The sequence below is a fragment of the Mchenga conophoros genome, linkage group LG15 (assembly GCF_057382185.1).
Source record: "Mchenga conophoros isolate Kocher_MC1m ecotype Shallow Benthic linkage group LG15, M_conophoros_male_GT1.1, whole genome shotgun sequence".
Classification (NCBI taxonomy): Eukaryota; Metazoa; Chordata; class Actinopteri; order Cichliformes; family Cichlidae; genus Mchenga; species Mchenga conophoros.
The window spans coordinates 16,578,281-16,593,396 of record NC_140540.1 but is presented as its reverse complement, the minus strand read 5'-3'; the positions used below and the strand labels follow the sequence as shown (position 1 = coordinate 16,593,396).

The following is a 15,116-nucleotide window of genomic DNA, read 5'->3' as shown; positions in this document are numbered from 1 at the left end:
AGCTCGTATATTAAAACCCAGTTTTAGCCTAACATTCTGTCTCTGTCTGCATTTTGGTTAATTATATATAACTTGTATTTTTTCTCATCTTACATTTCATTTGCAGTATAAATGTTGATTAGTAAAGTTTTCAACACTCCAGATATGAGCTGAAAATACATTATAGTCTCACAAGGTCCTGATTCCCGGGCTTTTTAGCTTGTGGCTTATGAAAACAACATTTGCTTAACAAATTTATTAGACCACTTATCATAAAAATAAGAAAACACAAGTATTTTAAAAAATCTGTCAGGTTTTTTTTTTTAAACTAAAATTACATTTTGATATACCCAAATTTGAGCAAGCACAATGGACTTGTCTGAAAAGTCAGAAATTATTAGAGCAAAACATTCACTGGCTAAAAATAAATGTTCTGTTCAGGAATGATAACTGCAAAAATAACTACAATTTGTCATCCTAATCGGAAAATAATAAAAAAAAACCCAGCATAATAAAATAAAATTTTGCTCACTTGTAAAGAGTGTACACACACTGGTTGATTAGCCATTACAGAGACATAGACACATTATTTTTATTATAATAATCAATATTGTTATTTTAGTTTAGCTGTGGCATAAACACTGGATGTCAGTCTAATAAATAGTACTGTAATTCTGTATGGTTACATATAGAATTATGGAACCAAAAATCAAATACTGTCTATCTCATGGGCATTCACATTTGCTGTTACTACAACATAGTGTTTTGTTCACCAGTATAGGAAGTGCTGGCATAGAATAAAATCTAGATAAAAACACAAGAAAGTTGCACAGATCTGTAAGTGCTTCAACTTACTACTCCAGTTGTGCAAAGAGCTATAAAAAGTGGATTTGCATGTACTATACTTTTTTTTTTTTACCTGTTTCTGTTTGTTGTGTTCACTAAGCATTCAGCAGGATATGACCTGAAAACTAACAGAAAAGCTTTTTCACTCTGATTCTCCATCCAGTTAGGACTCCTGTATTTTGCAATTTACTTCCTTTGAAATTATTGACATTTCTCAGAAAAACTCATTTCTCTGATGCCGTCCACTCAACCTGGGCAACAATCAAAGCTTTTGTCATGGCAACCTGATGACCCATCTCTACCCTAGGGGGGAGTTGAAATACAGAAACACAATACAGGAGAGAGAAAAAGGCCAACAGAACAGCACAGCAGGAGAGAGACATACGGGGAGGGAGAGGAGAATCATGTGTAGTGGAAACGAAGGAACAATAAACACTCAGACACACACGCACACACACAGCTGCAAAAGACATCAGTGAGATCCCTTGTGAGCTTGATAAGCCTGTTATTAACTGTATTAGTGGTCAGAATAAGAAGAACAAGACATAATCCTCACTGTTAAAACCCTAATCAAGAAGCTGACACAATCTTCATTAGAGTGAAACCCTTTGTCACAGCCACGGCTATATGAGTATCATACAAGCCATTCAGCTCACTTCAATACTATTTGAGAGAAGGGATAAAGTAGTTTCATATCAAAACAGGAGTAGTTACTGTGAAAAAAAAGGGAGCATACTAAACTAAACATGATGAAATGGGAAGGTGTGCATGCTGCTGTTCATGAAGGAGGGGAAACTGGTAATAATGCCCCTGTTTATCAGTTTAATTAAAAATAAAGTGGATAAAATATAGAAAATGAGAAGAGTAAAGTTTGGCGTTGTGCCAAGTAGTGGGTTTGGGTTTGGCACGGAGAAGAGGTGTAAGAATGAGTCACTGTAAGTTGGGTGACTTCAACATATGAGTCACGTTTGACCTCAGTCCTCCTCCAAGGTTCTCAGCAGAGCCCTGATGTAAGATGGATAGGGCTCATAAGTAGCCTAGTCGAGTATTATAATTTAAGGGTTAGTCCATTCCAATTTTAGGATACTGTTGTTGTCCAAAAAGAGTTGGATTTGTGCTACAGCTTGACTTCTTTGCGAGTTTTGCAGAAAAAGGCGAAGGCATCTTTCCTAAAGAGATATCTGCTTAACAACACCTGTTTTCTCATATCCACATAAAATTATTCAAATTTAGCTGAGTTTGTTCCTTATACACACTTTTATAAAACACTACATCAAATTAGTCATTGATAGTTGTTAAAAGATATATGCTACTCATGTTACATTGGGTGCTAATGTGTATATGTATGTATGTAGAGAAATGACAAACTGTATTTTTATGATTTGTGAAATAAATAGAATTGACATTTCCCATCAATCTGCACTCAGACGAGTATGATGACAAAATGAAAAGAACATGAGAAACACAGCAAACGTCTTAAAAATCTGAAACTGATTGTCTAATTTTACTAATCGTTCAGCTTTTACTGTAAAAGTTCAAATTCTAGCCAGATGTTATTGGCTTTAATAACCCTTAGCAAGTATGTAGAACTCTGATGGACTCAGAGGTATGATAGGGACAAACCCTCATATATGCATGGCTCTGTGAAAGGAAAATTCGTGCTGTACTTCAGGATAAAACCTCAGCCTCAGAAATCCAAAGAACCTTGCTGTAGACTTAGATGCTAAAATTGTGGGGAGCAAGGGTTCAAAACCTTTGCTTTGAATGTTCCCAGTAGCACAGAGGAGTCGGTAATTGCAAAAGAAAGAAGACCCCCTCCAGGAATTTTCATAGAGCTGGCGCTGCTGCCAAACTGAGCAAGAAGGTCCATGTGGGAGGTGACCAGGACCCCAGCAGTCATGGTAACAGAGATTCAGAAGTTAGAGGTACATGGCAGCCCACTTGGTGTTTCTCAAAAGGCATTTAAGGACACCCTGAGAGCATAAGGATAAAGATTCTCTGGGGTGCTTCTCAACAGCAGGGACCAGGAAACTAGTCAGAACTGAGGGAAGGATGACTTCATCCAAATATAGAAAAGTCATTGGAGAATACCTGCTCAGGAGGGCAGCAACCTGAAGCTATAGGGCGACAGTTCACCTTTAAATGTGCACAAAAGTAAACCAAAGCAAACAATCAACAAGTCCTTGACAGGCCCACCCAAAGCCCAGACTTAAGCTGTACTCAGTCAAGGCTCTGTACTGCATCCAGGCACTTTTGTTCCCTCATTACACTTGCCTGTTGGCTTGCACTCACTCTGTGCTTAAACGTCCAAGCATGAATATGTTTAGTTTTGTCTCTCTTACTCTCATATCATTTCTCTCTTTGATGCACACAAGCTTTTCAAAAGCACCCGTGCAGGCAACAAAGATGTTAATCATTTTGCACTTTGTGGTTAAGTTGGTGCCTGAACCACAAAATTTTGCAGTTTGTGCTTCAGTCACACTGTGTCCTCTCGCGTGCCTTAGAGATTTCCTAATTACTTAATACAAAACATTTCTTTGGCAGCAGCTGTTGAGGAAGCAGTGGTCCAACTGAACAGCACTCGAGAATCCGGTGCATTGCACTGTGCATAGTGATCCCACTAGTCAAATGGACTGATTTTGGCGTTAGCTTAGGCAAGAATAGTATGGATCTACTGTAAGGTAAGTACACCCATTTTTGCACAGGACTGATGGTGGCAGTTGCCTAATCAGATGCAGTTATATAGAATATAATTAATCCAAATAGTATTTAGTTACCAAAAACCCAGAAATCTGACTAAACCACAAGAGCAACAATTTACAATGATTTGTATGATGATTCCTATATGTCTATTTATTTTCTCACATTACAAATAAACATACACATGTCAATTTTAAACATTTTCTATTACTTTTAGCGACTTTTGATCTCAAACGCTGTGGACATTCATGGAGAATTTAGAGGTAAGAATCAGCACCATCACTACTTTGAAGAAGAAAAGTACAGTAACCACAATCAAAGAAATTACTGTGTGCGGGGAGTAATGACATGCAATTAGCATGTAACTTTCTTTTGTACGTACCACATGCCAGCTTCTTCACAGAAATGTGCGCCTGCTTTCTGTCAATTTTGCGAATACAAAAGCAGACAGTGGCAACAGATGCTCTCTTCAGGAGATTGGGCAGGGGAAAAAAAGAGACGGGGAGGATGAGGAGGGGGACAAAGGAAATCACCCTTTAGGAAATGAAAACCAGATTGTAACAAAAGCCTTGGAAAACAAACGTCTCTAAAATGACAAACACATGGCACACAGAACATAGGTAGGTAGGTAGGTAGGTAGGTAGGTAGGTAGGTAGGTAGGTAGATAGATAGATAGATAGATAGATAGATAGATAGATAGATAGATAGATAGATAGATAGATAGATAGATAGATAGATAGATAGATAGATAGATAGATAGATAGATAGATAGATAGATAGATGTTGGACAAGACATTGTGTCTATTGCAGTTTGCTACCAGGTGATTATTGGATTGTACTTCAGTAACCATTCTGCGTGATTACCTTTCTTAGGTCTTATTTTTCTGATCACTTTTACAAGGTAAAGACAATTTTAGAAGGTGTTTGTGCTCTGGATTGTGGAAGCACTTACTTCAGACAGTGCTCACCCTGATACTTTACTTTTTCTGTGCTTGGCTGTATGATCACTTGCAGTTTCCCAGGACTGTGAGAATGTTTTGGCAGCTGTGCATGCTACAGAGGTCCAGGTACTGGCCTGGAGGTCCTCCTGTGTTGTTTGCAGCATTCTTTAATTGGGGGTCAGTCCGTTGCACCCTGACTCAGTAATAGCACACAGGAATGAGCCGGGCTTATTATCGGGTTCTTTGAGGTTCTCTGCAATGTATTTGGCCTCGAGTTCAGTTTGGCATTATAGGCAATAACTTAATATGGTCTTTTCACTTTTCTACCTAAAGTTGATGTTTGTGGCAAGAGGTTAGATCCCTAGACATACCTCACACTGTGCATGGCTACAGGCAATGACCTTTATATAACAGATGCACACAGCCTCCAGCTGTAAAAAGTGGACAACATTTCCTCTGTTTCTAAAAAAAACAAAAAGTATATAATTCTATTGAAATCTACCCTAGGGTCACTCTACATCAAATTTTAGACAATTTTCTAATCAATAGCTTTTGTTTTGCCTTATATATGATATTATATATATAATATCATATATTATCTCTATTTGACTTTTTGACTTCTACTGTGACTTTGGGTTTGACCTTCCTTGCAGTAGAAAGTCTATAATGCAATACACAAGTGATAGTTTTCACTTCCTTTCCTGATATGCCGTTGAGAGTGCTGTGAGTCACAAAGTGCAAAAGGTTGTGGAGACATTCATAGAAAGACATGCAGGCAACACGTCTACATGACTTGCACAGCTCTAAATATTTTCAGTAGGGGCTTTTTTAGGTGGAATAACCCTGCAGTTTTTTTCTAATACATATATTGTCACTACATATATCCAGTTTCTTATTCACATTCAGGTTAAGAAAACTTTGTTAATCCCAAACAAGGACACGTTTGTGGGGTCAACTTTGTAGCTTACCCACACAACCTAGTGACGCAATCAAATTCACACAACTTAACGCATAACACTACTGTGTGTCAAGGCGCAGATCGACAAACAATAAGGTCAAAGAAAAACTAAATTAAGAATGAAATAGATAAATAAACAGAATAATAAGGACATATGTTGAAAAATGAAAAATCAAAGAAAAATGAATCAAAATTACCCCATCGGAGTTAAGTAGCCTAATAGCTGAGGTAATGGACGTTAGACATCAATTTCCCCCCCCCCCTTTTCTACACAACAACTTCGTGAACTCACAGATATTTTTTTGTTCCATACCTTTTTTTTTTACAAGGCTATTGTTTGGTACATAAAGAAATAAAGAAATGTTAATCACATGAAACACACATAAAGACAAGACATAAGATAATCTAAACCATGTAAACAGGTTTAAAATGTCATATTTGGGTTCAGCACGTCAAAATCAGCACATCAAAATTCCTAAGAAAAAGCACAAACAACCTCTGAAAGACAGCTGACCGGTGTCTCCGTATTCTTGTATATGTGGTTCAAATAACATTCCTTTCCATGAAGTTTTATAAGCTGCTAAGTGATGCACAGACACTAACATATGCCTTTGGCACTTGGAAAAACAAAAGGGGGAAGCAACATTGTTGAATTCTTAAGTGGTTGTGTGCAGGACTATGACAGAATAATTATTACTCCAGAGAAGGTTACATATACTGTAAATCTGTATGCATATCTCATTCAGGAAGATGACACAGAGCAGCTCACTCTGTTGCCCCCGGTCTCTTAGAGCCAATCAATTATTGTTGTGTTCTTCTGCAGCTTGCTGACTCCTTAAAATCAACTCCATCATTTTGCGATGTATCAGATTTGGAAGTTTTACTTTCTACAAGGTAACAGTTTTGGATTTAACATTTGAAAGACTTATGGATTCAATATAAGTGTCGTGTCAAAGTTCTTTCTCCAGCAAGTCTTTTTATGTTTTCACTCAAGTTTATAATAACTTAGCTTTTTCCCTCCACATCAGATCTAATCAAAATTCATGAGTTTTTGTTATTTTAGAGCCCAAAAAATGTTCACCTTTACATATGGTATAAGGCATGGTGGGTATACCAGCTTTCGTGTTTGTTTTAAAGTTTTTGTTTTAAAGTTTTTGTTTTAAAGTTCACATCCTGAAGACTTCTCAAATGGCTTTTTCTCATAATTATTAAATTACTATCATATGTATTACTACAGTGTGGCCCATATTACATATCACTGTTTTTGTTCTGCTATGGTTGTTGAGCTTAAAGAAAGTCTAAGGCCTGAAGCACCATCCGAACAAAAGAAAATTTGATTTTAAGACCAACTGTGCAAACAAGAAATGAAGCCAATGTGAAGTTAACGGGCCACACTTAATCCTCATGTTAAAATGTTCAACATTATAACAGATTCTTTTTGATGACATCGTTGATTGTGCCAGACAGGCTGGTCTGAGTATTTCAGAAACTTCTGCTCTACTGGGATTTTCCCACACAACCATCTCTAGGGTTTAAAGAGGATGGTCTGATAAACGAAAATATCCAGTGATGAAAATGCCTTGCTGATGCCACAGATCGGAGGAGAACAGCTAGACTGCTTTTAGCTGATAGGTCAGCAACAGTTACGCTAAAGTAGCTACTTGTTACAAGCAAGGTAGAAGAGCATCTCTGAATGCCAAACACATTGAATCTTGAAGCAAAAGGGCTACAGTAGCAGAAGAGCACCTAGAACATCACACCAATTGCGACTCCTGTCGCCTAAGAACAAGAAACAGAGGCTACAATTTGCACAAGCCCATCAAAATCGGACAATATAAGACTGTAAACAGCTTTGTGTAAACAACATCAAATCTCTCTTATCTCTACTCTACCTCCTGAACCACAGTCACCCCCTAGTGGTGATGGCGTAAGGGAGTGGGGGATATTTTATTGGCACGCTGGTTCCCTTAAGACATAGGTGTCAAACTCTGGCCCGCGAAGCCATACCAAATTACTATTAGAGCTGGCCTACTGGTATTATACAGCTAATATATATATTGTTTAGTATTAAGCTTTGCTTGTTCCATATTCAGTTTTCCAGAAAAACTTATTTGAGTCCATAAGAAAAGATTCATTCTTATATCTGGAGGAAGATTTTTTTTTCAATAAATATTAACGTTAGCCCGTGACTTTGTTCCAGTTTTGAATTTTGGCCCACTGTGTATTTGAGTTTGACACCCCTGCCTTAATACCATCTGAGCATTGTTTAAACACCACAGCCCACTTGAGTATTATTGCTGACCATGTCCATTCCTTTATGACCACAGTGCAGCCATTATCCAATGGTTGCTTCCTGCACCATGTCACAAAGCTCAAATCATCTCAAACTGGTTTCTTGAAGATTTCCATTAATTCATTGTTCTCCTGTGTCACCTAATCTCAATGCCACTCGGCCCATTTCACCACCTCCATCTTTTGAGGTGGTGGAACGGGATATGCTGCTGATGAATCTGCAGCAAGTGTGTGATGCTATCACGGTCGATATGGACCAACATCTCTGAGGATTGTCTCTAGCATCTTGCTCAATCTCTCCCATGAAGAGCTAAGTTATGCAGTTACTAAAATAAAAGGGGTTCCAACCCAGTATTAGCAAAGTTTACCTAATAAAGTGTCCAATGAGTGTACATACACAGGCTATATGTGCAACACTTCTTTCCTGCTTTCAGACTTGAACTAACAAATAAACAGAAAGATGATATCCCACATTCAATATTCAGCACATATTCACCCTTGAGGCTCATTGCAGCTATTATTTTAAGTATGAACATCCTACTAGCACTCCACATTTAATTATAAGAACATGTAAACACAAGTCTATCAGCCTCTATCGGCCTACACTGAATTTGTCAGGAAATTAAATTATTTCATAATTCAGAAAAGGCACAAAACCAAACTCCTCTACACTTTGCAATTAATTACAGTGTTGATGAGTCCAGTTTTGTCCAAATTATGTGTTGCATGTGTTACCTGCTTTTGTTCTCTTCTAATATCTCCTGAATGAGCAAAGTAGGACAGGGGATAAGCAGTGGAGATACGAGCCAAAATAGCAACTTGGGCAACAATGTACAGAGGAACAGTTATCTTAACTTCAAGACCTGCTGCAAACTGAATACGGTTGTGTATCTATATATGCCTTGTTTGACTTTCAGGAATGCAATTTTGTGTTGCTGTACTGATAACCAGGTGTAATTATTTTCCTTTCTTTTTCTCTGGACCATGAGATTGCCATTTAGAATGAAAAAAAAAAACTGGAAGAAATCAACCGCGAACTGACGTAACGGTGCATTTTCAGCCGTACAAGTCAGAAAAAGAAAGGGGAGGGAGAGAAGAAAAGAGGAAAGGGGAGGGCAAATCCATGTCATGCAATTAAGACCAGATTAGTAGTGACATTATACACAAAACCTACACACATTTGTCACTCTCATAAGTCACAGCTCATCAGCTTGCAAAAGGTTGATGTTTTTCTTACTGAGAAAAATAATATTTTCCACAAAGACAAATTTCATTCATTACAACGGTGAGGTGTCAACTTCTATAACATTTTTCTAAAGAATCAGCTACTCCGCTCCTCCCTCAGGAGTGTAGCTAGTTTGCTTCTAAAAGAATGATCATTTTGTCTTCTTTGCTTTGTCAAATGCACAAGGAAGACAAAAGCAAGGTGACTAATAGCTAGATAGAGTTGCTAAAGGGAGAAGAAAAGAAAACTCTATGGCTTTGCTCTCTCTTTGGCCATCTTCATCATTCTTTTATTCCCAAATTTTGTTGATTGTGAATCTGTTAGTAAATTAGCAAAGACTCTGTGCTGCTATTATCATAAAGTATTTGGTTTCTGATTAAAAAGCCAAAGATCTGCACTTTTGTGACAGAGGAGTGCTTCCTAAAACAAAATGACATTTTAGTGCAAGGACTACTTTAAGTGCTCCAAAGAAAATGGAGATTTGAGAGATTAAGAAAGTCCATGTGCTTGAATCAACTGCAGGTTTGTGAAGAAGGACCAAAACAACTAAAAAAAAAAAAACAGTCTTTGAACTTGTGGAACATTTTCTTAGATTGAGATTACACTCCACATCAAAAAGTTTTATTGTGATCCTTACGCTGAACCCCACTCATTTGCCCTCTGCTGGCAAATAAAGCAGAGACGGCTATTTTTTAAACTTGGCACTTTTAAATGATAGTAACTGCTGTTCCTGTGAATGAGCAGTCGCTGGACCTACATGGCACATAAACTACCCAATGAGCATCAGTGGAATGCTCTTCTGGACCAATGAGCATCCGCGAAGCAGGCGATCGGGCCAATGCGCATGCATGGCATTAACGATACAGAGATGGAGATGGAGCACATCATCACACACACATTTGTGCACTTATATATCTGCTGCTAGCTTGTTATTACAAACATGGCCTGTCACTTCCAATGATACACGCTAACATGACAGATCACAGCGTGTTTGTGTGTGTGTGTATGTGCGTGTGTAAGTGAATGCGTTACATAGTCAAGTCACATAGCATCTATCTCTGTAACACGATCAGAGACTGAAGCAAAGAATCACTTTTTCATACAGTATTGCGTACTGCTTCTAGTGATCACACACACATGCATGCACACACACACACACATACACACACACACACACACATACACACAGTGGTAATTTGTTTGTTTCCCATGTTTGGAGGCATTTGGTTCTGCTCTGCTGTCCCTAATGCCTCCAAAACACATCATTATCTGACTTATATAGACCTGGGAGTCTGTCTGAGTGCTAATGCGTGTGCGTGTGTGTGTGTTTGGTGTATGCATGTGTGCGATGAGGAAAAAAAAAAAACCACATTGATTATTGAGTTCAACAGGCGAAACACTGTTTACCCCAAGAGACACAAAGCAAGCGAAAGAGATAGAGAGAGAGAGAGAAGTGAGAGAGAAAAGAGCTTGGGGGAAGTAGAAGGAGATGATTTAGGAACAGGGAGGTGAAAAATGCGAGTCCTGGAGAGACGGAGAGAGAGTTAGAGGAGCACACCAATGAAAAGAAGCAGGGATGGAGGGATGGTTAGAGGGAGGGATAGAGGTTCAGACAAAGAAGTGAGATGACAAGCCAGGCCTGCCGGGTGCAAAGTAATGAAATTCAGTGGTATATTCCTCTAAGCCATGACACACAGACAAACATCACAGTCGGTCTGTTGTTGTAGTAGAGCAAAAACTCGACTTCTGAAACATGGACTGCAGCTATTTGCCAGCTGGAGTGATAAAGTCTAATCGTGGATACAGAAAGCCACGGCGCAATTTCAAACAGTCGGCATTAGCAGAAGCTGATCCAGAGAAGCAGGGCTACGAGGGAGGTGAACATCCCAGCAGGACACATTCTCACCAGACTTCCACCCAGGGGATACATTTTGAGATCATAAATTGGATCTGTTTATATAGTGAAGGCTATCCTAATGATGCATCACGTTAGAACTTATATATTTGCCCGCCAGTGCTATCACTACACAGTAATATAGTTAGAAATGCCCATGTCGTGAAGCAAATAGTCCGCTGAAGTAACCCGAAACATTAGCTTATAGCTTATTGCTGCTGAAGTATAAGATTAAAGATTGGATTAAAACAACGCACAACTGAGCTACTACTGTGACCTTGAGAGCATTTGGATGTGTCTACTTTAATGTTGGTGCTAATGTAGTTTCTCAGTTATCTCAAGTAAAATAGGCACAAAAAAAATCAGCAATCAGTGTTGACTGCTGGTTATTCAAAGGACACCGAATATATTCACTGACAAATCCATGTCATTTTTGGGGTCGTCTACAGTAGCTTTGCATTATTTATCTTAAACTGGGCCTTAGCGCAGCCCCTCAGTTCTTCATGTTTCTGAAACAAGTCGTCTCAACTCCTTTCCTTCTCTCCTTTAAGCCAACTTTCTTTTGATTAGCTGCACACTGCAAACAAAAGACTCAAACAGGAGGTTGTGGAGCTTCTGTTCTCAATGCAGGAGCAGTGTAATTGAGATTATTAGGGATTATTAGGAGCATAATAGACAGGCAAAAGCAGAAAAAATGGCCTCTTGTCTCGCACGGGTTCCTTGTACATACACTGACCTCATTTTTGGAAACACTGGCCATGTTTAATATAAAGAAAACAAGGAAAATCGTAATAGGTGTCATTTAAGCCATTTGTAAAAGTCTCAGAGTGTGTGCTTGCAGCTGACCTTGTTTCCTAAGTATAGTCCAGGTGCATTCCAATAGTAGGCGGTGCCAAGATCGTCCACAACATCTAAGTGTCGCACGCTGAGATATGGAGGGGTCTCTCTGTGAACGGACCACACCCTCCCTCCCGTGTTGCCAACCAGGTGCCAGCCTGTCAGAGTGGTCTCCTATGAACACAACATCCAGGTTAAAAAAAGTTATTTTACTTTCAGCTCCATCTATTTCAAAAACAACTTTTTTACTCTGATCATGCTGGCATGCCCAGACCGCAGTTCCCCCATGTCACATTTCAAAGTACACAAAGAATATTTCTGTGTAGGGGTTGTTAAAAAATTCAACACCCAAATTGTGAGGCACGATCTGTGTGAAGAGACTGTGGCAGGATTGCACCTTTCCGCTCTCTTCTGCAATCGCGGAAGTACACATCATAACAAGACGTCAGCTTTCAACTTCAAGTTTTTGTTGGGGTTTTCTGTTTTCAGCAGGTTTTCTGTTGCTCACTTAAACTGCGTGAGTCATGTAGAGATGTAAGATGTTTATATATAGTCATCAGGAAAAGAATTTATATAAATATGTAAAGGGAGAGTCTAAAACAGAAAAGCAACATACAGTATTATTTCTGTCCACGCGACAGAGTTGCTTACTGTCAGCACATCAGTAACATTGACAGCAAACATATTAAAGCAAGGCATGTTCAGTGTAGACGGACAGGTTTTACTTATAATGCCCAGCTGGTGGTTCGGATTTGCTACTTCACACAACTGTCAACACTCTGACTCTCTTAATAGATTTGTTCATCCACCACCTGAGCTCCTTCTTTTCTATTACCAAAGTTGCAATGTATTTTTTTTGTGTACCTATTGTGTCCAGGTAGTCTACTGCCAAACGTCACCTTTGTTTTATTGACTTCTCGTTCCTGCCCTAGAATCCTCTGTTTCAGCAACCCTCTCATGTCCTTCTTCACTGCACTCATGGACCTTCTCCTGTTTTCCTCCTGCCTGGCAGCTCCATATTCAACATCCTTTGTCCAGTATACCCACTATCCCTCTTCTACACATGTCCAAATCATCTGAGCTTGGTCTGCCTCCATCATACCCTTATCTTCTGTATTGTGGTCATTCCCAACCAAACTGAGCATCTTCAACTCTGCCTCCTCCAGCTCCACCTGGTGTCTTTTCTGTTAATGCCACTGTCTTCAAACCACAAATCACAGCAGGTCTCACCACCACCTTGTAAACCCTCATTTACATTCACCCACTCCACCCTACCTGCACTCTCTTTTTCACCTTTATTGTACACTGTATGTTGCTTTGGATGCTTCACCCCAGGTATCTCAACTCGTCCATCTTCACTGTTACACCTGCCTGCCTCTCATTCACACACATGTATTCTCCTTTGCTTCTACTGACTTCAAATCCTCTTCTCTCCAGCACACACCTCCACTCCACTACTACTCCTCTACACTCCTCTTGTCCATACTCTCAGTACATCACAGTGTCATCTATGAACATCATAGCTCATGGTGACTCCTGCCTGACTTCATCTGTCAACTTGTCCATACCACTGCCTCCAAAACCCCAAAACCTTTTTACAAAAATCCTTCAAGCAAAATGAAGGTGGTTTATATAGATGAACTCCTGAGCAGGAAAATTATTACCTCTAACGATACTTTATTATAAGAGGTAATTAAAAATGAAAAGCAAAATTCAAGTTAAAGTCACCATATTACTTCAGGTTAATTTAAAAAACAATAGAAAATGTCTATCATGTGATTTTTTTAATGTAATTTATTGTAAATGTAATTAGTTGATTGAGTTAAAAGATTTTTTTTTAACAAAAATGTCAAAGTTAAGCTTTTGGTAACAGCTTTGTAAATCTGCCACATGTCAGCTGGAAGTTTGCAATCGACACCTTGAAAGAGATTTTTTTTCTTAAGGATTTTGTGTGTGTTGATGTGTGTCTGCACGTGTGTGTGTTTGTGAATCAGAGATTGCTAGACACACATCTGTCATTGTGATTAACCTAACCTTGGCTTCCCCTTTTGAAAACACACACACACACACACACACGATCGGTGTCTAAATCAGAGCTGTCATCCTGTCAGCGTCTCCTCTCTCCTCCTCTCCCACCCTCCCTGTCAGTCAAAAACTGTTTTCCTCTTGCTTCACCTCTCTCCTCCCTCTTGCCTCTTGTCTTGTTTCTCCCTTCTCCTTTCTAGTCCTGTCCTCTTCCTTCCTCCATATTTTTCTTTCTCTTCATGTCTCTCACCTCTCTGTTCCCTCCAGACTCTCTATGCAGTTTTGTTTTTCTGCTTAACATCCTACTGATTAATTTCCAGATGTTTTTAATGTTTGCCAGATCCAAATTACTTTACACCTGGTGTCAGATATGTTCAGGCCCTGAAAGATATTTATTAAACTGATGCAGCAGTGTGGATGAGTAGTTTTTGTGTCATCTAAAAAAAAAAGTGTTTTGAGCGATAGCTTAAGTGATTGTTTTGTTTGTTAGGAAAATGTGTATTATGGACCTACATTAAAAACTCACAATCTGAAAAATTTCACTTTAAAATATACTGAAGGCCTGATCAAACCAATTTATTTGATTAAACAAAGGGGTAAATAGTAGTTGGCAAACTAATTACTAACTCAATCACAAAAACTTGTGTCAAACTCAGTGTCAGTGCCCAAGCTTGTTAGCGTTGAACCTAATTGAACATTATGACAAGGTTATTTTAGGTGACTGAAACTAAATGAAAAACTAAAACTACCCATCCAACTATCTTCTTCTGCTTATCCAATTCAGGGTTGTCGGGGTGCTGGAGCGTATCCCAGCCGAGTTACACTTCAGTTTAATTCTTTTCGCAAAATTTGTTATCACAGCTTGGCCGATGAGGCCTTTTTGCATATATTTATTGTGACTTCGCATGTCTACTTTGAGTCAGTTGCTTTCAACTGGTTTGTTCTTCGCTTTTATTTTTTATACCTATGTACCCTTACCGATGTTATTTCCAGCATATACCCTCAATGCCCTCAAGTTAACTATAAAACAAATAAAAATGAAACTAAAAGCAAACATTTTCAAAAACTAAACTAAACTGAAATGAGCAAACCCACACATTATAGAAAACTATAATAACTCTGATGTATGAGACCTGTTGTTCATGTAGTATTTCCCTCGTGTTTAAAAATCAGATTTACGTCTCTTTTGCTGAGCAATTTGTTCTCAAGTAAAGCACGCTGTTAGAAAAAGGAGACACAGGCCAATGTCAGTAAAACCTCATGACACATGCTTCTGTTTTGGACTCTCTGATTCACTGAACATCAGTGCTGTTTAAAATTCTGCATGTCAAAAGTCGCCAAAGTTGGATTAGATGCAAAAGATGAACACAAACTGAAAGTTTACTCCACTCTGAAACTTGTCATGGAAGGGAACACATA

At 38.8% G+C, this 15,116-nt stretch overlaps 1 protein-coding gene across 1 annotated transcript in view; it reads right to left on the bottom strand.

The window, feature by feature from the left end:
- Positions 1 to 15,116, bottom strand: part of lama2 (laminin, alpha 2) — a 233,020-nt gene that overhangs the window by 127,922 nt on the left and 89,982 nt on the right. The window contains exon 14 of the mRNA XM_085248215.1: positions 11,682 to 11,846. Coding sequence (XP_085104341.1) covers positions 11,682 to 11,846 — 165 coding nt within the window. The remainder of the gene's footprint in view (positions 1 to 11,681; positions 11,847 to 15,116) is intronic.